Raw genomic sequence first — 24,455 nt, forward strand, 5'->3', positions numbered from 1 at the left:
TAGGGTCAAAGAGAAAGGGAACAAGATGAGCACCTTCCCAAATTAGCTCTTCTCTGCTGGTCTCCAGGAGAAAAGACGGAGGGGCTGCCCACAAGTAGACCAGACAGCCTGGGAAAGCCAGAGAAAGGGGTTTAGGGATTCTGGGATTTGAGGAAAGACACATTACAGGTTAAGTCAATGTGGCCGTCCAGCCACTGTTTCACTCGTTTTGTTTAGGTCCATCAGAAGTAGCTTGGCATTTGTCATTCCTGTTGACAACAAAATGGCTTATTTGTTAAAAATAGCTCAATGTTAAAATAAATAAATTTTAACATTGGATAATAGAATAAATAAATAAGAGCTAGATAATCTCACAGATTCTATACGCAACAGGAACTTACATTTCCAGGAAAAGAAAGTTTATACACAGTATAAGTCATTCATTGAACATTCAGCGTGTGCCTGCCACGGAGCAAACCGTGGGGTGGGGATGACGGGAGATGAGTAAGACGCAGAGCTGTCACCGGGAGGCAGTGTTCAGGGGGAGAAAAACAGAGACAGAGCTATCATACAGTGTGACAAGTGTCTCATTGAGGATGCACTCAGAAGGAGGTGAAGGATCCCCGTTAGAATGTATGCTGCAAGAGAGTGAGACTTTAATTACTTAATTACTTAATTATTTAATTAATTACTTATTGATATATCTGAGTTTTATTTATAAAATGATACAACATCTGTATCAGAAGTGGAAGTTTTAAAAAAATTGCATATGCTTTTTATTTATTATTTTTACTGAAGTATAGTTGCTTAATAATGTGTTCTTTTCAGGTGTACAACGAAGTGATTCAGTTATACATATGTATGCATCTATTCTTTTTCAGATTCTTTTCTTCATAGATGTATCTTCAGTGCATGGTGCAGGACCTAGAACATAGCAGTTACCCAATAAATATTTGTCATTAAGAACTAAAAGTGCAAGACCTATTCTGAGAACAGTGAGATGCCAGGGAGTCTGTGGGGATTGTAGGAGAGATATATTTGGAGGAATAAGTTGAAACTAGATTACAGTTGACCTTGAATGACATAATAACAAGTGACTCAATTCTGTGAGTAAAGGGAAGACGTAATCAGAACTGTGTTTAATAGGTAGTCTTAATAACGCAGAAACTACTGGAGTCACCCAGAAACAGGTGCATTTGTGTTAAGACTCAGATGCAAATATTGCCTATTTGCTAAAGAATTCTCTACTTTGCAAGAGTCTGAGGCCCTGGGTAAATTCAGAGACCCAAGGAGAGATTCTAAACTGATTGCCTAAAGCAGAATTTGTGTGTTTGGTTTGGGAAGCACAGTGTAGCTGGTTGGTATATTTATTTGACTACCAATACTTGGCCTACCTACCACTCTATCATTTACACCTACCGCGATCATTTTAAGGTAGTGTTTCTGTTTGCAACCTCTAGATTGGTATTTTAACCGAGATGTGTGAGAAAAATCTCTGACCAAGAATGATTTCTGCTGCCTTTCAAAGTCATTAGAGAAAGTTCTCAAAGGCTGCCTATCTCTAGTAGCTTCTAATGAATTCATTGTTTTGTTCATTAGTTTAGTATGTCAGAAGTATCTTAACATTTGACACTTCTGTTTTGAAACTAATGATTTATTTATTTAAAATAAGTGGGAGTTTTAAAGAAAAACAATTTGCCCTGGCAACAAAACACAAGGACAATTAATCACTAACTTTGGGAACTGAAGTGTAAACAGAAAATGAGATCATAGCTTTGCTATTTTTTCCTCTTCTCTGCAGATACTAGCCCAACTCACACCAGCCTTATTGCTATAGAATGTGCCTATCTGCACACAGCTGAAATGTCACTTCCTTGAACATCACAGCCGTTTTGCTGTTTTGCTGATCTGAGTTTTCCAGGTAGCTGAAGTTTTTACCTAGCTATGACTAAAAAAATTTTTTCCGGGGTAGCGGGGTATAATGCTTTTTAAAGTGCTTTATTCAAATCCCTGCTTTCTCAGGTAAAACATGCTAATCCCTCTTGGTGATCCAGGGACATTGTTATGAACATCAACCATCTTAGGGATACTGAGTTACGTAATGTTGCTTGCCCTGCTTTGAAGGTCCCCAGACTATTATGCCTTCGCAATTCTTAGGTCTTCTTTATGTTTTATTCGCTGTTTTAAAATCAGTTTATTAGCTGAAATATGTTGTAAAATAGAAACCAGTTAAGCTGCTATCGTTAGAACTTAATAAAAATAAGACGAAATAGATTTAGAGTGAGGGCCTGGGAGAAGGCTTCTTCTATGAGTAACTGCATGAGCTGGAATGCACTATCTTGGTGACCTCTGCTTTGGAGTGTATGGACCTGGCATTTAGAGGTCCTGAGTATTCCTGACTCCACCATAAACTGTTATGTGGCTGACTCCTGTAGTTATCCACCTGGTAAACTAGGGGTTTCAACTTGCTGAGCTCTACACTCTCTTCCAGTCCTGACATACTAGTATTCTAACAAGTCATCATATCCATACATTAAATAAACCAACTAGAGGATGGTGAGCAGGAATTTCAGCACACAGATTGCTTCCTGCTGAGGAACTTGATGAAGTTGAACTTGTTTGTGGTCTATAACCACGTGATACAGAATCAATTACTAATGAAGAGTCATGCCTTGAGCATTAACACTTCGAGGCACAGCAGCCTCCTTCCTAATTCGGTATTCCCAAGGTCTCTGGGGTTCCATAGTACCTGTAGCATGGACACTTTCAAGTGAAATCAGCCAGAGATAATTTGGATTAGGGAGAGACCTGATGAAAGTCTGTGATAAACAGCCTCCCTCCTTGTAAGTTCCACGCTTAAGGACCGTTTATGATGGCAGGTAAACGATCATCACCTGCAGGGCCTCACTATTCCAGAGGACAGGTAAGCACGCCCCAGCTGAGACCCATGGGGAAATCTGAGCCAGAAATACCTTTAGAAGCAGGGAAGAAAAGGCCCCGGGGCCCTGGGAATTCAGCCTGCAGCTCCGAATAGAGTCCTGGAATATCAGAGCGTGGAAGGAGGGACCCTTAAGAGCTGTTTCGATCCCCATCCTTCTAGAGGAAACTGAGGTCCAGAGAGGGGCAGTGACTTGCTCAGGAGTGGAGAGATTATCATGATTCCCTGATACTTGTTTTGTTTTTGGAACTGTTTTGACCCTGGAGAAAGGAACCCACCAACCCAGAGGGTGCAAGGCAAAAGACATAGGCACTTTGCCAAACAACTTTTCTAGATCAAGGGCCTCTTGAAACTTTATCTTGGGTGCATGGACTGTCTCCCAGAGAGGATGTGGCTCAGTGACAGCTCTGGCCATAACCTAAATAGAGGGGGTCACTGGCCCTACTTAATATCTTCAGCTCTTGCTATGATTGTAAAAATCTACAAAAACCATTGACTTCTGAGTACAGATGGAGGATTGAGCTCTGGCTTCTGTTCAGACTATCCCATTTCTAGGGTCACCGTATTAACATGATGGGGGGAAATACCTTATCAAATGAAAACACAAAATTTGTAATATTACAGAACCATCTGGCTGGGGATCACAGACTCTTCATTTTTCTACTTCTTATGGGCACCCATGTCCTTTCAGACTATTGTGATTCAGGGCACCAACACATGGATGCATGTCCTCAATCTGCTTTCTTTCAACTCAACTCAGCAAATATTTATATAGCAAGTTCTGTCTGCATTATAATGTGAAGGATGTCAAAAATTACTTATTTGTTGCACGTGCTTAATAAGGAAGTCTCCCTCCCGCCCCCGCCTCTGGGAATGTAAAATTTAGTAGGAGAATAAGTACTCAAATGTGTATGTGTTAGGGAATCACCAGATTGTAATTATTGCAATGAAAGCTAGGAAGCCCCTGGGCTTATAGGATGGGAAAATATTGCATCCAGCTGAGAGGAATCAGAGAACACTTAAGAAGAAGAGAATGTTCTTTGATCTGGGGACTGAAAGGTGAGTAGAATTTAGGCAGGTAGAAATAGTAGGTGGAGGGTTTGGGGGGCAGAGGGGAGGACATCCAGGCAGAGGGAATAGCAAAGTCCCAGGGGCATTAGGAGTCTCAACTGCCCCTCCCTTCCCACCACCACCTAGGAAAGGGGTTCTATTGATGTAGGAAAGGAGTTCTATTGAGGACAGGGAACAGGGGAGAGAGATCTAAGGAAAAGAAGCCAGAGCCTGTTTTCTATGAATTTTCTACCTTAGTAGAAACAGCACAAACCTCCTAGGCAAAGCTAAGGCAGAGCAGCAGAAAACTTGGTCAAATTTCTGTGGGAGGACAGCTATGGCTGCTTTCCACATGTCCATAAGGTTATCTCACCAGAGCTTAACAAATACACTGACAGCCACCCAATGAGAAACTTGAAGCCCAGATGATTTAAATGAATCAAGCAAGGTCATGATCTAGTGAGTGGTGGCTTCAGGTTCACAATGCAGCATCCTGATTCCCTAGTCAATAATGCTCATGCTCCTTTAAGACAGGAGGCAAACAAAAAATGCTGTCCTCTACTATATGATATCACTTATATATGGAATCTAAAAAATAATATGAACTAGTGAATATAACAGAAAAGAAACAGACTCACAGATACAGAGAAAAAACTAGTGGTTACTGGGGTGGGGGGGGCAACAAAGGAGTAGGGGATTAAGAGGTACAAACTATTATGTATAAATAAATAAGCTACAAGGATATATGTACAGCACAGGGAATATAGCCAATATTTTACAATAACTATAAATGGATTTTAACCTTTAAAAATTGTGAATCACTGTGTTGTACACCTGTAACTTATATGATATTGTACATCAACTATACCTCAATTTAAAAAAAAAAGAGGCCGTCCTATAAGCCCAAATGCCTGAGAGCTTTGCTAGTCTATGTTCCCAAGCTTCATCCTGGAGCCCCACTGACATCTTCTCTGGGCCCTTGAAGAGCTTTTCAGATTTAATTTAGGCATTCAGGGAGTGTGCTGAATTGTCCTGCTGTCAATTTAGTTAACCTCAGAACCATGTTCCCCAGAATTTCCTTCTCTCTAGTTCCAGGTTACTGTTGGCCAAAACAGGAATTTGTGTGGGTTTGGAAGGCAATAGTCCTCACTCTCTGGAGGTTGTTTTATGATCAGATACAGAGATGGACAGATGTAGATGTGCCAATAGGTTCTAATTGTCTTCACTCTCCTCCTCTCTGCATACAGCTCTTCTTTCCTGCTTCTGGCTCTGATGACTAAGAGTGGCCCAGGCCCACCAGAGGCTTGCAGGTGTCCCCACAGGCGTAGTAGCTGCTCAGAGCCAACAGCTTCTCATAGACTTCTCTCCATGAGCTCCCCCTTCATGACTCAACTTTGGCTTCTTCAATAGGCTTGAATTCTCAGCTTTCTCTGAAGATACCAATATTTCCACCCATGCCAGGGCTTCACGAAAATGGATAAGTGAACTGTCTGTGGTCCTCCAACTCTCTGTCTAGGAGAAGCTGGGATCTTTACTTTCCTAGCCTCTCCTATAATTACATGAGTTCTAATGCCCATAAATAGCTTTTATCTCATAATACTCACAGAGGCTCTGCTTTTCTGACTGAACTCTGACTGATACAGCCTGGAGCCACAGAAATGACCTCAGGCAAATCCAGCAAAAGGAGCATCCTGCCAAGTCTAGCCTAAACTTCTGACCACAGAGTCAAGAGCAAATAAAATGGATATTGTTTTGGCTACTAAATTTTGGAGTGGTTTGTTACACAGCACTAGACATATTATAGGGAGTAAGGAAGTAATCTGGGACAAAGAGAGACACTGACCTTCGTGAACTGAAATTTTGAGACTTACAGTCTCATGCCGTCTTAGGGCCTTGAAATTTACCTCGTTTAACCTCTTATTTTTCTACCACACCCTTGAAAAATTCACACCAGCTTTTCATGATCAGTTGCAGAGATGAAAAACTCACTACCTTCCAAGATAGATGAGGCCATTTTGGATTATCTTTGGCTTAGAAAGTTCTTCCCTGGCCCCATAACTGGGAATATAATTGAGGGGAAGATATTCCAATTGTGGAAAAAACTTATGAACAGTGATGTTTCTAGCAGTTATATATAATAATAGAAAACTGGAAACAATGTAAATACCCAATTCTAGGGGAACTGTTGCATCAGCATTAGGTTAGTTAAGCAGCTATTGATTATTGCATTAATGGAGAATTTTCAGTGATCTGGAAACATTCTTAGTAGGTTATACTAAGTGAAAAAGCAGGACAAATTGTATATTCAATGTAATTATAACTATGTTGAAAGTATACATTGAAAATAAAAAGTGGAAGGAATTAGAGCAAACAACAATGGCTAGTGAAATGATAGGTAATTTTTCTCTTTCCTGTTTTTCTATTTTAAAAGTATTTTAAAAAGAAATTTGGGCCCACGGCTACTTCCCTCTAGCTTCTACCCAATGGCATAAAATCAGTTGGTTCAGGTCAACCAACAAAGGGAGCACACAGGTGGGGCAGCTGAACCAGCCTGGAAGTTCAGGGTTGGTTTCCAGTCTCTCCATCTCTTATAACCACCTGAGTCTTCCCTTCCTCATGGTCATGTATGGAGACCCCCTCATCACTATTTCACTTCCTTCTCTCATTTTTTTCTAGCCCTTGGGTCCCAACAAAGCTGAAAAAGAGGTGAACATTTTTGCTTTAATTCCACACAAACAATACGGTGAAAAATAAAATTCTGAGAAAACAATCAAGAAACTCGGAACAACTAAAATTCACATATGGCAGGGAGGGTCTCATGTCAGGGGACAGTTTTTGTGATTGTCAAGTCCAAGAGGGACCCAGAGGATGGGGTGTAAGCGGAGGTATGAGGGGAGGTAGAAGAGATCCTTGGTGTGAAATTCCTGAAGACTTTAGGGGAAAGAAGAGGAGAGGGAGAGAGGGGGCATGGAGGATTAGAACATTTAAGAATGTTTGTGGTAAGAACATCTCTGCCCTTCTTTGGTTCTCAAGAGAGTGAGTCAAACTGTGAATTGCTTTCAATTGTGTACGTTTTCTGCTTTTTTGGATGTAACCCCTTACTGAGACTGGATCACGTGGGACCTCATCTTTATAAAAGTTGCACATGAGTCTTCACCAATTAGTATAGGTTAGGAAAATTATTTAAATTCTCTATGTTTTAGGTTAAATTGTATTCCCTAAAAGATACGTTCAAGTCCTAACTCTTGGACTTGATTTTATATGGAAATAGTTCTTTGCCTATGAAATTATGTTAAGATGACCTCATACTGGATTAGGGTGGACCCTAACCCAATGACTGGTGTCCTTATAAGAAATGGGAAACTTGGACACAGAGACACACACAGAGGAAAGTGTGAAGACAGAGGCAGAGATTGGAGATATGCGGCCGTAGCCAGGAATGCCAAGGACTGGCAAACAACCACCAGGCAGCTAGAAGAGGCAAGAAAGGATCCTTCCCTAGAGCCTTCAGAGGAAGCATGGCCCCACCAACACCTTGATTTCAGACTTCTGGCCTCCAGAACTGTGCCAGAAGCAGCTGCTGTTATAAACCACCAGGTTAACGGCAATCTGTTATGGCAGCCCTAGGAATTGAATACACTCTGTATATAGGTTTTTCTCATTTGTAAAATAGTGAAAATAATAGTATTTATAAATCATAGGACTCTGTGAACATGACATGAGTTAATATATGTAAAATATTTAGAAAGTTACCTGAAATATAGTCAGCACTCAGTAAATCAGTGAGAAAAACAGGACCGCTGAGATTCAGCCAACTGAGGTGACACCTTTCTGGACTCCCAGCTAAGTGGGGCATGGGTAATTTCACATATTCGAAGAAGAGTTAAGAGACTGAAACCGTCCCTAGATACTCTCTTGTTTCCTGGTTCCACTCTTTCATTCCTAATCTCACTGGGGTCATCAGCACAGACATCTCTTTTTATGAGTTCCCCCAGATCCCAGGCTGATGGGGCAGGCAGGGAACCCAGGGAGACCTTGCAACCTGGCCTCCTCATTTGGCAGGTGGCATCTTAGGTCCCTTTGGCTCTCTGAACTTTACAAGCCTCCTATCACTCCTGGGAGGTGGGTGACATGGAAAAGATATTATCCTAATTTTATAAGAGAGGACCAGAGTAATTTAAGGGATCTCTGAAAGCTTCCACCCACAAGAGAATAATAGCAAGTCCAGGAATCCCTTTACTTTCCTGTGTTTCAAAGGATTTCTCTAGGTGTGTGAATTTAGGCCAATGATTCAGTGACAGCCCTGGGCCCAGGACCCCTGACTCACAAGTGCGTGCTCTGTGCTCCTGTGGTCGCCTTCACCGCAAGTCTGTCACCCTCCAGGGACTGGGGCCAGGGGTTAACAGCTCAAACTGCTACTTTATCCAGGTGCCCAAACTGCAGTTAAATATGATGAGAAGGAGCAAAGTAAAGGTACCAGATGCCAGACAAGAACCTGGGTCTAGAAAAAAAGGAGACGTGTGTGTGTGTGTGTGTGTGTGTGTGTGTGTGTGTGTGTGTATTGCATTTCAGAAGCTCTTGAAAGCCACGTAAGTAAAACCAGCACAGCTGGTGGGGTTAAGACTCAAGTTGGCCACATTTGTGAGGGGCTGCAGGTTGTTGCTTCAGTCCTGGATCAAGTCCTTTGGCCCTAAAATAATAATGATGATAATAATAATAATAATTGTAGTAGTAGTGGTAGTCATAGTAATAATTCCCACTCCCCCCCGCATGTGGAATTTCCAGTTGACAAGGTGTTTTCACCTTCTTTATTTGTTTCTGACGGCTGTCTTGTAAGGATTGCACTTCAGGTAGACATTGTGATTCCCCGACCAGAGGAGTGACATGAATTTCCAAGGTCACATAGCCTAGGAGTAGCTGACCTGAGATAAAAATCTAGATGTTCTGACTTCCAGCCTTGTTCAGTAACTGGAATTACAAGACCATAGAAGGTCTGAGATAGAAAGGACATTAAAGGCTACCTATCATTTTCCTCTCTTAGATGGGGAAACTGAGGCTCAGAGAAGTGAAGTAGCTGGTTGAAAGTCACATGGCCAGATAATGGCAGAGCTACCATCAGGGCCCAGATATACTGATAGTCCCAGCAAAGTGTTCTTATACATTTGTTAGTTGGAGTAAAAACCTCCTAACAGAGCTGGGTAAGCCCCTAGGAAGGTATGTATCGTGTACATGCAAATGCTAGACGCCATTAACAGTGTGAGGACCTGAGACCCAGCTGGCAGGTGTTAGAGTCCCCGAATCCCTCTGCTACCAGGAGGATTGCCCAGTCGCTAGGAGGGCTCCGGGCAGAAAAGGAGACGGTCTCTAGGCAGCAGAGCACGGGGAGAAGAAAGAGCTGGTTGGGGAGGGGTGGCCGCGAGCTTGGGAAGCAAGCATCCCGCAGGTGGGAAACTGGAGGCGCCTGGCATCTCAGTGCGGCAGGGCTGGGGGGGCGTGGGTGGGAGCGTCTGGGAATCATGGTTGGGAAGGGGGGCCAGGAAGGGCTTTACTCTCATTGGCCCGTGAATGGCTTAAACTCCCCATCCACCCCTTCTGTGACTTCAGAGCCAGGCCCATTCACATGCAAATACCCTCTGGGACCGGGAAGCTGAGCCCCAGAAGGTTCAGGACAGGAAAATAGCCTGGGGACAGGCAAAAACAAAGCCTTGTTGTGTTCTTCTCCTGCAGAGGCAGCCTGGCTCCAGGTCGGTCACAGTCAGCACTGGGGTGAAAGCAGTGATTAAGTGCTGAGCGGAGAGAAGGGACCCGCCACGGGCCAGCGTCTCCAGGCACTTTCCAGGAATGTGCAAGCCGGTATGTCCCTCCGTCACTGCCCAGGACCCTGCCCTCCCCAGCCCGAATGCACATCCTCAAATCTTGGAAAATTTTCAAGAGAGCTAGAATAGGGACCAAAAGACCTGGCTTCTGGTTACCGCCCTGCCACTCACATGTGTCACTTTAACCTCCCCAGGCACTGGTGCCCTGGAGCTGGCTCTTACCAACTTACAGGGGCCAGTTGTCAACTTTTCAGGGATTTTTGCGATGCTGTTGTTAAACATAGCCATCGTGAAAAACTGTTTCATAAATTTACAATTAAATAAATTATATTAAAAAGAAATAAATTATATAAAAACTCATCATCTCCTAACTATTCTATCATTTTACTATTATCTCAGCACTTTAGTTTACTAATGTCTAGAATATCTGAGTGGTGAATAGAGAGCTACCGAGGTATCTCTTCTCTGCCCTCCCAACCCACCCCCCAGTCCAGACCAGGTTGTTGATCATTGATAAGTGCACCACTGGGTTCAGCCTCAGTTTTCACAAACATACTCGGTGGACCTTAATTCTATCCTCTAAGAGTCAGGAGGTCAAATGACACTTGGGTGGGAAAGCAGCTTGTAAAGTCTGCCATTGCCTGTGCGCATTAGGCAGGGACCCTATTTCCCAGGCCCCCTGGTGATGGGGCTCCCACCTGTACCTCTGTCTTCATCTCCCATCCCTGTCCCTCCTGCTCCAGCCACACTGCCAACCTTGCTCTTCTTCAAACACACCAGGCACATTCCCACTAAGGTCTTGGCTGTTCTTTCTGGTTGGGATGCTTTTCCCCAGAAAGCTACATTGGCTGACTTTCTCAACTTCTTCAAGTCTTTGCTCAAATGTCACCCTTTCAACAAGGACCACCTTGATCAACATATTTCAGTGGTAACATGCACCCCACGTCACGTGGACCCTCTCTACGCTGCTCTATTTCACTTCTTTGCCTATTACCTTACTACTCATTATATAATTAACCTGTGGATTGTGTTTAGTGTTTATTGTCTGTTCCCCCCAGTGTCATGTAAGCACCCAGCCGACCGGCATTTCTGTCTTGATTACCGCTATACCCCAAGCTCTAGTAAATGGTAGGCATTCAATGAATATTTGTTGAATAAATGAATACCTCCCCTTCCCTACTTCTTCTTCTATGAGCACATCAAAGCAAATTCAAGCCCTGCTTTTTACTAAGGTGTGTCTGAGAGTGGCCTGTGTACACATAAGCACACAGATTTGCACACCGGGGCACCTATTCCCCGGAGCACTCCCACCTCACACTCACCCACACTTGCCCACATTCTCTGCCCCAGCGCTGGGAACCTTCCTTCTGTTTTCCATCACCCCAGAGCCTGTGCTGTTTGTACTTCCTTCATAAAATAAGCTTTTGTCACGCTTTTTCTGAAGCTCATTTTCACTTCCTGATTCTTCTGAATCAGCTAGAATGGATTTGGAAACCTGGTATCTCTGGAGTGAAGAATTCCACTAGGGAATACAATTGAAATTCATGAGAAATATTTACCCATTCCTCTTTTCCTTCAGGGGCAAGGCCTCCTGTCTACTCCCAGAGAATGAACAGAGCTTCGGCAGTAGTTGAAGGTCGAGGGCACGTTCAGAGTAAACACAGAGCACTGCACAGAAATTAGGAGTCCGGGTTCAGAGGAGTCAGTCTTTGAGCAGGGCCATGGGAGGGACTTATCTGTCAATTACACAGCAGGATGCAGACTGACCCAAGGAGGCCTGGGAAGGGAGCATCAGGGCTGGAAGGGCTTAGAGAGGCCAGCCAGTCCAATTTCCTCATTGCGCAGATGGAGAAACTGAGGTCCAGAGCAGACAAGTGACTTGCCCAATGTCTCAACAGGAGTCAGTGGCTGATTTCTAGACCAGAGCCCTTTCCTTTATGCTTACCACCAGGAGATTTTTACTTTTCCCTGTTCTGCCCCCAGGGCTGTGCTCACTACTAGAAATAAACACAGACATAGGCCCTGAACTCCTGGGCCTGACAGTCTAGTGCAATGTCCTTGAGTTCACCATTAGACATGTGTACCACAAACAGATAAATTGAGCACTTTCCCAACCTTCATAGCTCAGACTCCAATTTTTATTTATTTATTTATTTTTTCGGTACGCGGGCCTCTCACTGTTGTGGCCCCTCCCGTTGCGGAGCACAGCCTCCGGATGCGCAGGCTCAGCGGCCATGGCTCACGGGCCCAGCTGCTCTGTGGCATGTGGGATCTTCTCGGACCGGGGCACGAACCCGTGTCCCCTGCATTGGCAGGCGGACTCTCAACCACTGTGCCACCAGGGAAGCCTGTTCAGACTCCATTTTTATAATTTTTTTTTTTCTCTCAATGTCAGAATAAAAGAGAAAGTTCTTTAACAAAATCTAGACAACACAGGGACCCTCAAGGTCCTTCAGTTTTATAAGATTTTACTAAATTTCTCTTATAGCCAGGAAGCATATCAAAATCTTGAAATCCCTACCAGGATAAAACTTGTTCTGAGAAGGGCCAAATGGAGAAACACAATCATGACTTAGGAGTAAGAAGAACAAGGATTGAAACCTGGCTTCGCTCTAAAGTCCTGGACAACAAATGCACTCAAGCTCTTGATGCTCAGCGTCCTTTCCTGTAAATTAGGTGTAGTAATCCCGGCTCTCCCTAGTCCATGAGAATCAAAGGAGGCAATACATCAGAAAGTGCCACAAACTTGTGTCACGACAAATGAATACACAGGAGAAATAAACAGCCTCTTGCATTTGATTAGTCCCTTCAGAGTACTTTTCCATAAATTGCCTGAAAAACTGAGTGATATGTGCAAGGTCATAGGCAGCCAGTTAGCGGTAAAGTCAGAGCAGATGAGAAAACGGACACTCACTGAGCATCTGGTGATACCAGCAAGCACTTTAGTGCTCACACCCTTGCCATCATTACCACTCTAATAATGCTTACTGAACTAATTACATAGGTGTTGGGCATATGTCAATATAGCATTTACCTCACTTGACATTCACAATAAGCCCAAGAGATAGGCATTACTGTTATCCCTATTTTACAATAAATAGTGGAGGCAGGAGCTGACTCTAGGTCTGAGTGGCTCTAGAGGCTGAACTCCAAATCATTGAACATGTTTGCCTTTTGCAGTACTGATTCCACTCATAAGCCATCATTTCATTTAAACCCTTGCATAAACTGCAAGGAAGGTACTGTATCATTTGAGTCTTTTTTTTTTTTTTTTTTTTTTTTTTTTGGTACCAATCACAAAACCGATGCTTAGGGAGATCAAGAAGTTTAGGGAATTACACCGTTAAATTCCTCTTTACCCTTCAAGACTTATCTCAGACATTAATTATTTCCAAAGCTTTTCTTGAACACCCAGAAATGATCACTCTACAACTTATATACTGCCCCATACTCTTGTGTTACTCTGCCTAGCTTTAGCTTATTAATTATGTACTTGTCTTTTGACGCACTAAGAAATCATGAGTTCTTGGAGGGCAGGTACTGTCTTACTCATCTTCACGGGGCCTGTCTTTGGTGCAGTGTCCAACTTATGGTAGATTTTCAATAAAATTCTTGGACTTCATTCCATAGACAGCAGAGAACGATTGAAAGGTTTTGAGAGTTGCACAATCAAAGCAATGTTTAAGAAGATCTCTCTGGACACATGTAGAGGGTGGACTGGTTGGGGAGAGACCCACAGCTGGTAGACATTTAGGATGGTATTGCAATAAACTAGGCGAGAGGAATAAGAACTGGAACTAAAGGGCTAAAGTGGAGAGAATGGAAGAAATGTTGAATGTATCAAGAATATAAGAGGAGAAAAGTGATGTTATGTCATATGAGCATTTAACAGATGCCAGTTGAGCTATATGCACTCAGTTAAAGAAGGGGAAAGAGAGAAAGAGAAAAAGCCAAATGCAGGTTTTTATTATCTCCTTTTCCAATGAACAGATACCATGAAGTGAACTTGAAAATAAGATGTGTGAATCTGCTGTTCCCTTGGTGGTTCTGGTTTCTGAGTACCTTTTTCAGTAACTATAGCTCCAGGGCTCATTTCTCAGCACAAGTCAAACTACTTCATCTGATGCTCAACCAAAGGAACTATATAATTTGTTGCATTTCTGGGAAAAAAGTCTCTTCTGGACATTCTAAAAGACAGTGCTCTACTATATTTAAGAGAGTAAGTTTGACTATAGACAGTGTTTGCCTTACATTACACTTAAAAACCTAAGCATCCGTAAGATGGGGGACTCCACTGTCACTTAATATTTTTAAAAGAAGAAAAGACTGAGCGTTTTGAGATATAAATTCTGGTCCCTGTGTGACCCTGGCCAATGAATTGCCCTTTCCAGGGCTTCAGCGTGATGGTCATGAAGTTGAATCATGATTCCTGAGGTCTTAGATACATAGAATATCAGGGCTAGGTGGACCTTAGAGAACATCTGGTTTAACTCCTCGTATTTGAGACAGGAGGAAAGAGTCCACTCTAAAAGCAATCACTTGCCCAGGGTTACTCAGTTAGTAGAGAACGGCCACAAGAATCTAGGCCTCCAGTTTCCTGGCCAGTGTCTGTGCTCTGCCCCTCGCCTACAGCATTAACCAGCTGTGATTCATATGTCTCATCTGGGCACTGTAGGAATCCACACATTGCGGCCACATTCCAAGGAAGCAAATCCTGTTGTGCAGATGTGCATGTGCCTTGAAGACCAAAGACTGCGGGAAGTCAGGCTGGAGAGGAATTTTCATAAAATGAGAGCATCCAGACCACAGCCTTGGGGTCCTGCCCTTCTTCAAGCTGCTGATGTGCAGTGTCAGCAATTCCGTCATCATCACCCTGACGGGCCAGGGTGGGAAGGGCAGTCTGTGGACTGGGGCTGGGCTGAAAGGATTCCTGTGAACTGGACGGTCTTTTAAACCCACTCCCAGGCCTGCCAGGGGAATTCAGTCACAGAATGAAAGAGCCTCAAAACAGGGGATATTATCCCAACAGACGGAAATGAGTGATACTCCAAGTTCCTTGGAAAAGGACAGCACTGGCATGATATATTTACAAGTTTTCTTCAAATGACACGTCACTAAGGCAACTCCAGCAGACTATAGTCTCTTAATGGAGTGCTCATGGCCACGGAACTTCAAGAAGTGGCCGCTGTAACATATTATTACCGTTTTCTGGCATTATCCTAACTAGGATAATGAGGGTTTGGGGGGGTCATCTGGAAAGCTCTGGCAAGGAGAATGAAGATTAAAATTCTGGAATTAAGGGACCGTAGGGATCATCTCATTCTACTCCTCATGGAACAGACGAAAAGACAGAATTTTGTAGAGGGGTATTGACTTATCCAAGGGTGGCATGGCTGGTGTGCTCATGAAGGGAAGAGCCTCCTTCTCATTCATAGCCAGGAAAGCCACATATTCTGGGGGTGGAAGGTTAGGGAGAGAACACAATTAGACAAAGTCAGTGGGTTTCGACTATATGTTGAAGGCTTCTGGGTTTTAGGGTTCACAGGTGAGCGTACTAGTCTTGTCCCTGAATTGGGAACTTAAGGAGTATTCAAGCTGTAATTCCTGCAAGGTGTGACCTTCAGGGGGACCAAGAAGGTTGAGTGAGCAGAGTGAGCTTCTGAGCCACCTTCAACCCTAGCAGCCTCACTTCTGTTTCCTATATCAGGACTACTAGAAGATTTTTAAGAAGAAAATGTCCACTAGGGAGAAAATATTTGAAAAACAATAACAACAATGACATGGGACTAGGTGGGTCTCCAGAGGGCCCCTGTGGCCTGACATCCTATGAGTTCTTGAGTCCAGGAGGGGAACTCTGCCGGGCACATATGGGCAAGGACACAGGGCCTGTCTCCACATGAGCACTAGTCATCAGCTGACCAGGGTGCAGCGTCCTGTGAAGGAAGGCCTGCTCAGGCCCCATGGCTGCTAGAACCTCTGCAGGGAGGCCAATGCTAGTGCTGGGATGGCATTCTGGAAGGAAGTGAGCTGTGCAAGCCCAAGCAAAGTAATACCTCTCTGTCCAATATGCTAATCTCTTCTTCTAAAGGAACTGGAAAAATGTATTGGAATCAGAGAAGCAAGGACTGTCGGGCACTTCAGGTAGGCAGCTCAGTCTCTGTGTTGCCTCACACAGACTGTTTCTTTGCTATGCTCAGAGGTCATAAGTCTAATTTTGGAGCACAGAGAGTGCTAAAAGATTGTCTTTTCTACTCCAGATCATTTGGGAGTTAGTGGCAGATCTGGGACTAGAACAGGCATTTCCTGAATCCCAGTCAAGAAACCAGGATGATGCTGCCCTTCCAGAGGTCCTAGTCCCATCTCCTTGGGCTTTCAGGAAGGTATCTCACCATCCTAGATAGAAACCATCAATCAATTTCCAAAATATTCTCCAACCAGAAAGGCCAAACTTTGGGTAGAAATTTCAGTGTCCTTAATTCAGGGTCAGAAGAGGTCTTCACAGTCTATTGTTGCCCTTGAAAAGTATCATTTTTTTCCGCTACAAAGTGTAGCTGATGTCAACTCTTTAATCTGCCTTGCCAGGAGACTCAATTTATTTGGGGGCAAAGAAATGAGTTAAATCCTCTATTGTGTGTTTATCATCTCGATAAAGGAGTCCTAACAAGGTCAAACCTGGCATCCATATAAATAAGAGGAAAACTTGTGAGAAATGATTGAATATGAATCGAGAGTGAATTCTTAGGGTGGAGGCAGGGAGGAATAATGAAAAATAAGTCACTGTCACAGCTAAAGAAAAAAATTCTAATTTCTGTGGTCTTGAGGCCTCAGCTACTAATAAAGGCAAGTGTTTCCGCTGGCAAAATTTCTAGATGATTGACATATTTGAAAGTAGAGAAAAAAGCAGTTAGGAAGTTCACATCTAGCCTTGTCTAAATCTATGGAATTTACTCTTCTATTAAGTCACTGTTTGGTCATCTTCCTTCTGCTAAGTTCACTCTCCAACCTAAATATTTGAGAATACCATGGTTGTACGGCAAGCATCAGCTAGGGGAATGGGCTGGGGGATTCTGCTAACCTAATGTCCCCTACCCATAATGCATCTGGGATCCTGGAGTTTGGTTCTGCCAGAGGCTAGATTATGTCCTAGAAGACATAACTAACCTGTTTGTTAGAAATTTCAATTTAGGATGATAAACACTTAGGATCTCGGTGAATACTCCTTGCTTGATCCTTGCGAGTCTGAGAAGTTGACTCCATTTTCAATGAATTTATAGAAACTGTCTGTCAATCTAGATTACCAAGCCACATCATCTCTTAGAGCAACCAGTTTTACCTTTTCTCATTCTTTTTGTCAATCTTTTATTGTCATTACTCTTTTTCATCTTGCGCAATTGCTATTTTTCTAGGCTCATCTCTCTTTTTAAGGGACTAGATTTTTGTGTCCTTAAATTCTCACAGTTTCTAGCACAGCGCATTCAAAGATGGGCAGCATCACACAGAGAGAGCAATGGTTCTCAAATGGAGAGATTTTGCTCCCCTGGGGATATTGATAACTGCTGGAGACATTTTTGGTTGTCACAACTGGAGTGGGAGTGCTACTGGCATCTAGTGAGTAGAAGCCCGGGATGCTGCTAAAGACCCTACAATTCACAAAACAGCTTTCTTCAGCAAGTAATTGTCTGGCTCAAAATGTCGATAGTGTTAAAATTGAAAAACTGTCATGGAGCACCAATTTTAGAAAGTTTTCAGTCACAGAAAATATGCTTTAAATGGGATACTTGACGCATATCCAACATATATAATTAGCAACACCCACCATTTAAAATGAGTTGATCAGGGTAGGGGTTCACAGCCCCACTTACCAGGCCTCCGCCCCACCCCATCCCACTGTTCTTTTCAGCCCCTGCGGTATCCTAGGGCTCAGTGTAGTACAGCTTGTGAGCAGTTTGGTGGAGCCAAAAGAACATGGTATTGAAAGTCACAAGGCATGGGTTTGGAACCCTGACCCATCACTTACTAGCTGTACAACGTTGGGTGAGTTGCTTCACCTTCTTGGGGTTGTTTCTTTGTCTGTAAATGGGACAGTAGTACCTGTCTCATAGGATTGTTTTAAAGGTTGAATGAGATTTTAAGTGTAAATCACCTTGTCAACTCACTTCTTTGCTGTTGATCAAACATTCTGGTAAATACAAGGTTACCTCTTGTTGAATTACAGGCTGTGGAAAAATGAGACTATACTAATACCAAAAATATAGAAAGCCTACTCTAGGGTGGTTTGATGAGAACTTCTACCAGGAAGCCAGAGAGAGTTTATAAAGTAGGTTCTTAGGTCTTCACATCTTTTTGAACCAGATACAACCTTAATAAGTGTCATCTCTCAGAAGTACTTTAAACTTTCTTAGCTCCACTTTTAAGAGAGAACAGCTTCCCACCCATGGCATTGTTTGTGGGCTCTCCTTAAATTCTGGGAAATGTTGTTTTGATGTTGTAATCATTTTCTGCTCCTCTTCCATTTGTCTTTTACATCCATCTGCATAGTGACCCCCCCACTGTTGCCCATACTCTTTGTTGATAAAATCCAAACTCTTTAGCTTCATATTCAAGGCCCTTCAGAATCTCACCCCAAACCAAACTTCCAACTTCACCTCCTACTCTCCGCTTCGGCATACTCTACACTTCCCAAACACTTGATCATTACCTAGGGAACAGGGCAATGCTTTCTAATGCCTCAGCTTTGGATATAATGCTAGCTTACTCTGATTAATGCTGACTCTGGGGTATCTGCCCTTTCCTGCTTGTTGAATTAAAGGTGACATTGGAGCAGAGGTTAGTGGAAACGTTAAAGACTTTGAGATCAGAAAGGAAAAGGCAAGGTTGTGTTTGGCTGAGTCATACTTTGCCAGTTTCAGTTTCCCTCAAGGTCTTTTCTAGGTCTTCCTACTCAGCCTGCACCTAGCATGCCACCCCCAACCCTCCTTCATAATGTTATAACACTGTAATGTCTCCCTCACTGGACTGCCAGCCTGGGTGGTAAACACAGCATCTAATTCATCTAAGCTCCTCTAACTCCCAGCAGATTCTCCCACAGAGAACCTGGGGAACCTAGGGAACATTAGGGGTCTCACCTTCACATAGTCGTATTCACAAAGGTAAGAGGATTCCAAGTTGAAGTGCATGAAGTAAAGCTTGATCCGAAATCCCTCTGGGACAGTGATATTCCACGTCACCTCTGAATCACTTGGATAAGAGTCTGGATAGCCAGGCGACTGAATCTGGCCAAACATATTGTTAAGCTCCACTATGTGGGCCGAAGCCTTCAACAAGGAGAAGCACAGAGCATGAGAGAGAAGGAGCCACCTGAAAGACATGAATGGATTCACTTACATTCACAGACACTGGTCCTTGCCATTTAGCGAAATCAACAGCCAGGAGAACAAGTTCCCAGCATGTCTCTGCCACTGACCTGCTGTAATTACTTCGTCCTTATGGGTCTTGCTTACCCAGCCTTAATACTGGAGGGCGGTAACTTCATTTTAAAGGTTGCTTCCAGTTGTGCTCTTTTTAAAGATTTGATAATAGTATTAAACTTTCCCAGAAAATACCATATTTGGGACGCTGAGGCATATCATTTTTTGGTTGAAAATATAAATTTCATAGTTAGGTAAAAGCTGATATCATTTCTTTAGCTTAGCTTCATTTAAGAATCATAAACTCTTGACTCAATTTTCTAAAAAGTAAGTAATAGTAACATGGTAATATTGAGATAAGACTTATACTCGATGGGATCTGTGTAGTACCTAAAACAAATTTAACAAAATCAATCAAGAAACGCAAAATTTTGAATTAAGAAGGAATGAGCAAAACAAGGTTTTTTTCCTTTTGGCAAGTGTTTTTATAAAAGGATCAAAAACATACAGTTTATTTCCAGCTGCAGGAATGAGAGATGATGGACTGTGAAAAGAGTTGCATAAGGGGCACGGGAAATTCAACAAAACTTGCAGAACACACCCAAAGTGGCTGATGCAATAATGAGGCAGAATGTCCAAGGCTTGTCAAAAACCTACTGGTCGGGCTTCCCCGGCGGCGCAGTGGTTGAGAGTCTGCCTGCCGATGCAGGGGACACGGGTTCGTGCCCCGGTCCGGGAGGATCCCGCGTGCCGCGGAGCGGCTAGGCCCATGAGCCATGGCCGCTGAGTCTGCGCGTCCGGAGCCTGTGCTCCGCAACGGGAGAGGCCACAGCAGTGAGAGGCCCGCGTACCACACAAAAACAAAAACAAAAACAAACAAACAAAAAACCTAATGGTCAGTACACAAGACAACCAAGGCATCTACTAGATTGCTCCCCCTGTGAGACTCAAGGACCTTGAACTCAAACATCCCAATCCTGGCTCATCAACTTCTCCCTTAAATACCATATGTTCTGCTTCCTATGTCTTGGGAACCCCTCTCCTTCTCTCCAGCCAATTCATTTAAATGTTCTTATCTGGACTGTTGCTATTTCATCCTAACTGATCTCCCTGGCTACCACTTCATACCATTCAGCAATCTTCCGCCAAATTTGATTTTCTAAAACACAGATGTGTCCCCACTGCTCCACTGTGCCTGCAGGGCAAAGCATCTGCTACCGGGATGGCTGATAAGCCCTTTTTGATCTAGGGCTGATTTACCTGTCCAACTTCATCTCATAGCAGCCATGCCGAGGCAGATCATTCTGGGAGCATGCCATGCCCATCCAGGCCTTGGTCCCATTGCACATGCCCTGCTCATTCCTCACCCGGTTGTCTTATTTATCCTCCACCATCCAGCTCAAAGCTTCCCAAGATACCACAGAGTATCCTTCACTCCAGATTCCAGCTCCCTGTACATGCTTCCAATTAGAGCACTGCTTTAGGCACAGTCCCTGAAGTTAGGTGTATTTGGGTTCAAATCCCGGTTCTCTTACTTACTGGCTGTGAAACCTTGGGTAATTAGTCTCTGAGCTCAGGTTTCCTCCAATGTAAAATGAAGATTATAATCTCTAATTTACAGAGCTCACATAAACATTGGAGATGATGTATATGAAGGACCTAATATAAAGCCTGGTGTATAAGAGATGATGAATGAATGAACGAATGAATGAACGAAAGCATGAAAGTGGGGCCAGAGTCTTATATAGCCTAAAAAGTAACTTCTGGGAAATTATACCAGCGTCTTAAGATTAAGATACAATTTGGCTAATCAGGAAGTTGTTTCTCCCCAAGGTGCCCCACGCTGCTCAGTAAACAGATGCACATATGTTTATATATGCACGCATATGAATTTTTGAGTGTGTAAACACAATGAGATTATCTAGCTGTCTTATATAATATTTACATAAAAGGTAAATACGTAAGTGCAAAATGGCCTACAAGGGTGTCAGCAGGATATTAACAGTAGTTATCTCTGAAGTGGTAATATGAGTGTTTTTAATTTTACTTTTGTGTATATAAAATGTTCAGATGTGTCTAGAAGGGCCTTGTGCTATTTTTTCAATTAAAAAAAATAGTTATTTAAATTTTTTCCAAGGCCCCTGCAATAGCAACATGTGAGATGCAACTAAGGAAACAAAATGTTTTAATCCAATTGCCAGGGTCAATATTTTTATAAACCAATCTGTGGAGGACAGAGAAGGGGAGGCACAGGTCCAAGCTCTCTCGTGAACTAGTAGGAAAGCTTGAGTCTAGAAACTCTGGCTTGCAGGGCTCAGGCAGCCCCACTTTCAAGTGAGGAAATACATTGATGGTGCCTGGGCTAGGAGTTCTGGTTCAGTTCCGCTTGGGGAGGGGAGAGCACTGGTCTTAGGTTGGAATAGCTGGATTCAAGTCCAGACTTTGACTTTATTTATCTGACCCATCTTGGGGAAGTCACGTAAGGTCTCCCTCTCAGTTTCTTCATTCTTTAATTGGTGATAATAATGACATCCCCTGGGGCTGCTACCAGAATAAAGGACGATTGGAAAATAAGTACTTTGTTAACTGTCCAGCCCTAGGCAAACATTAGTTATGATTACTCCATCATGCTGCTTCCCGAAAAGCAGGGGTTAGGAATGAGCTTTGGATCCCCCAACTGGACCTCCCTGCAATAGCGACACCCAGATTATGTAAGGCTGAAAGGTCAACTTTCTCCATATCTGCTTTTTCCAGACCACATGGAGGAGGCTGAGCTTCCTAACGCTGCTTCTGTCAAGGGCTGGCCCAGGCTAACGGCTCCATCTATCCTCAGAGGCCTAGGACCATGTGTAGTAGGCAACTGGTCATCGTGGGAGGAAGGCCTGTGAAGCTTTCTGTTCTATTTTGTTTGCATCTCAAAACAGTTTCAAACATATGAAACAAATCTCTCTTTTCACATAATAAGCCTGAGCATATGCTTGCTTGCTTGCTCTCAGGGCTGCAAATTAAAGAATGTAAGTGGCAGCTTTCATTTCCCATCACACTCTCTGAATGTTTTTGGCTTCCTATCCACCAGGCACCGGCTGTACAAATTCTGACACCTGCTATCTATTCTCCAACTAATCAAAAAGTTTAATTACATTTGCTTGAAATGTCAAAAGTAATATATAATGCCAGGATTTCCTAAGCTCTACCGTAGGAGCAAGCTCTCAGGAATGCCTTAAAAAATGCTGGCAGATATCCATGGTTGTGGAATGAGTAGCATTTTCTATCCTTTCCATTCACTCCTCACTTCAACCTACACTACACCAAGACTGTTTTGGGGTAGAAGAGTTGAAATGGACTATATAGATCCCTTTGACAACACCCGTACTTGACAGATGACGAAAAGGATACCCCAAGAGGTGACATGTCATGCCCAATACCATATGGTGAATTAGCTTCAACAGAAGAAGGGAATAACAAAAGCTCACAGAGGATGCTGGGTCCATGCCCATATCATGTCCAGGCATCTGGCCAAAGCAATTAATCCTGTGAAAAATAATTTAAAAACCCGTAGCTTTATATGAAAATTAAAAAAAAAATACTAATACCAAAGCCCTTCCCCAGCAGATTTTAGTTTAATTGGTCTGGAGTGAGGCCTGGTCACTGACATTTTTTTTTTTTTTTTTTTTTTTTTGCGGTACGCGGGCCTCTCACTGTTGTGGCCTCTCCCGTTGCGGAGCACAGGCTCCCGACGCGCGGGCTCAGCTGCTCCGCGGCATGTGGGATCTTCCCGGACCGGGGCACGAACGCGTGCCCGTGTCCCCTGCATCGGCAGGCGGACTCTCAACCACTGCACCACCAGGGAAGCCCTGACATTTTTTAAAGCACCACAGATGCTTCTAACGTGCAGCTAGGATTGAGAGCCGCTGGTGTAGAATAATATACTTGGTTGAGAGTCTGGCAAAATACAGTAGAAAAACATCCTGAACTTGGAGCCTAAAGATCCAAATTTGGGTCTGGGCTTTTTCAAGATCATCAATGTGGCTCTGGGCAAGTTGCTAAACTCTTTTATCCTCACTTCTCCATAAATCCTACCTCATCCAAAATCTGAAGACCAGATGAGACAGTGCCTATGAAAGGGCTTTGCAAACTCTGAACTGTTGTGTCTATGTGAGGGCAGACCTTTTATAGACTTCTAGTGGAGCACTTTTCCAGTAGTAGTTTTGCTATTGAACAACTGAATTCAATTCAGCTAATATTTATTTCATGCCTAATAGGAAACAGACATTATGCTAGGTACTAGGCATACAAAGATGAACATGCCATAGATCCTATTCCTTAAGGAACACTCAGTCTTGGAAGAGGAGGTGGACATTTCAACAAAGAGGTATTAAGAAAGGTAGCTCCCAAGGACAGAGATATCACAAAGGAGAAGATGCTGACTCTGGGGATACTGGGCAGGGAAGAGGAGGTGATGTATGAGCCAGCTTGAACAATCGGGTCCTCTAGAAATAGGAGAAATAAGAGGGAGAGCTATTCTGTTAAGGGATCAGCAAACACAAAGATACAGAACTGATCATTGGCCTTGCAGTTTGGTATGGCTGGGGCACTGGGTGGTAGGGTGAGATTTGAATAGTGGACAGATCAATCAACTTGTCATTCCATGTAGATGGGCATAAATCTCCTCTCTTTTAGGAGAAAGGAAAATGAAGTTAGATAGCAGGTTTAACATTACAATGGATTTAGAAAGAAGAGAATGATTGGATTAACCTTAAAGACCTGATTATCTCTCTAAACCACAGGTAATCTGAGTTCAAAGAGTTAACATAGCCTGAAGCCCCTCATTGGCCCCAGACCCTGAAAAGTTGCTAGGTGACTTTGCAGAAGAGAAACAAATAGAAACCCTTTTCCAATTGAGAAGAAAATTAACGGGAAAAGATGTTTAGAGACAACACATCTGCAGAGTGTTTTTTTTTTTTTTTTTTTTTGTATTTTTAACAGTATTAACACTTATAAGTAGTAAAAGTAATTATGGTGGTCAGATTTTGACACTTGGAGAGAAAAACTTACAAGAAATGTCTGGTAACAAGCATCAAGTAACTCTAAGTCTAGGCTAAGGAATGGGGAATATTGAAGAGCTCGGAAACAATTAGAATTTAAAGTCCTAGTTTCAGAACTCCGAAGACTCTTTTTTTTTTAATTTCAATTTGTAATATTCCTTTAAGAGACATTTGGTGCAATTCATAGCCTGATTCACGCCACTGGCGGCCTCTGATTTCA

At 43.1% G+C, this 24,455-nt stretch overlaps 1 protein-coding gene across 3 annotated transcripts in view; it reads right to left on the reverse strand.

The window, feature by feature from the left end:
* MASP1 (MBL associated serine protease 1) overlaps positions 1–24,455 on the reverse strand; it is a 61,125-nt gene that overhangs the window by 35,885 nt on the left and 785 nt on the right. For all 3 annotated transcript variants that reach the window (XM_065875991.1, XM_065875990.1, XM_065875992.1), the window contains exon 2: positions 18,909–19,140. In XM_065875991.1, coding sequence (XP_065732063.1) covers positions 18,909–19,140 — 232 coding nt within the window. The remainder of the gene's footprint in view (positions 1–18,908; positions 19,141–24,455) is intronic.

The sequence above is a fragment of the Phocoena phocoena genome, chromosome 4 (assembly GCF_963924675.1).
Source record: "Phocoena phocoena chromosome 4, mPhoPho1.1, whole genome shotgun sequence".
NCBI lineage: Eukaryota > Metazoa > Chordata > Mammalia > Artiodactyla > Phocoenidae > Phocoena > Phocoena phocoena.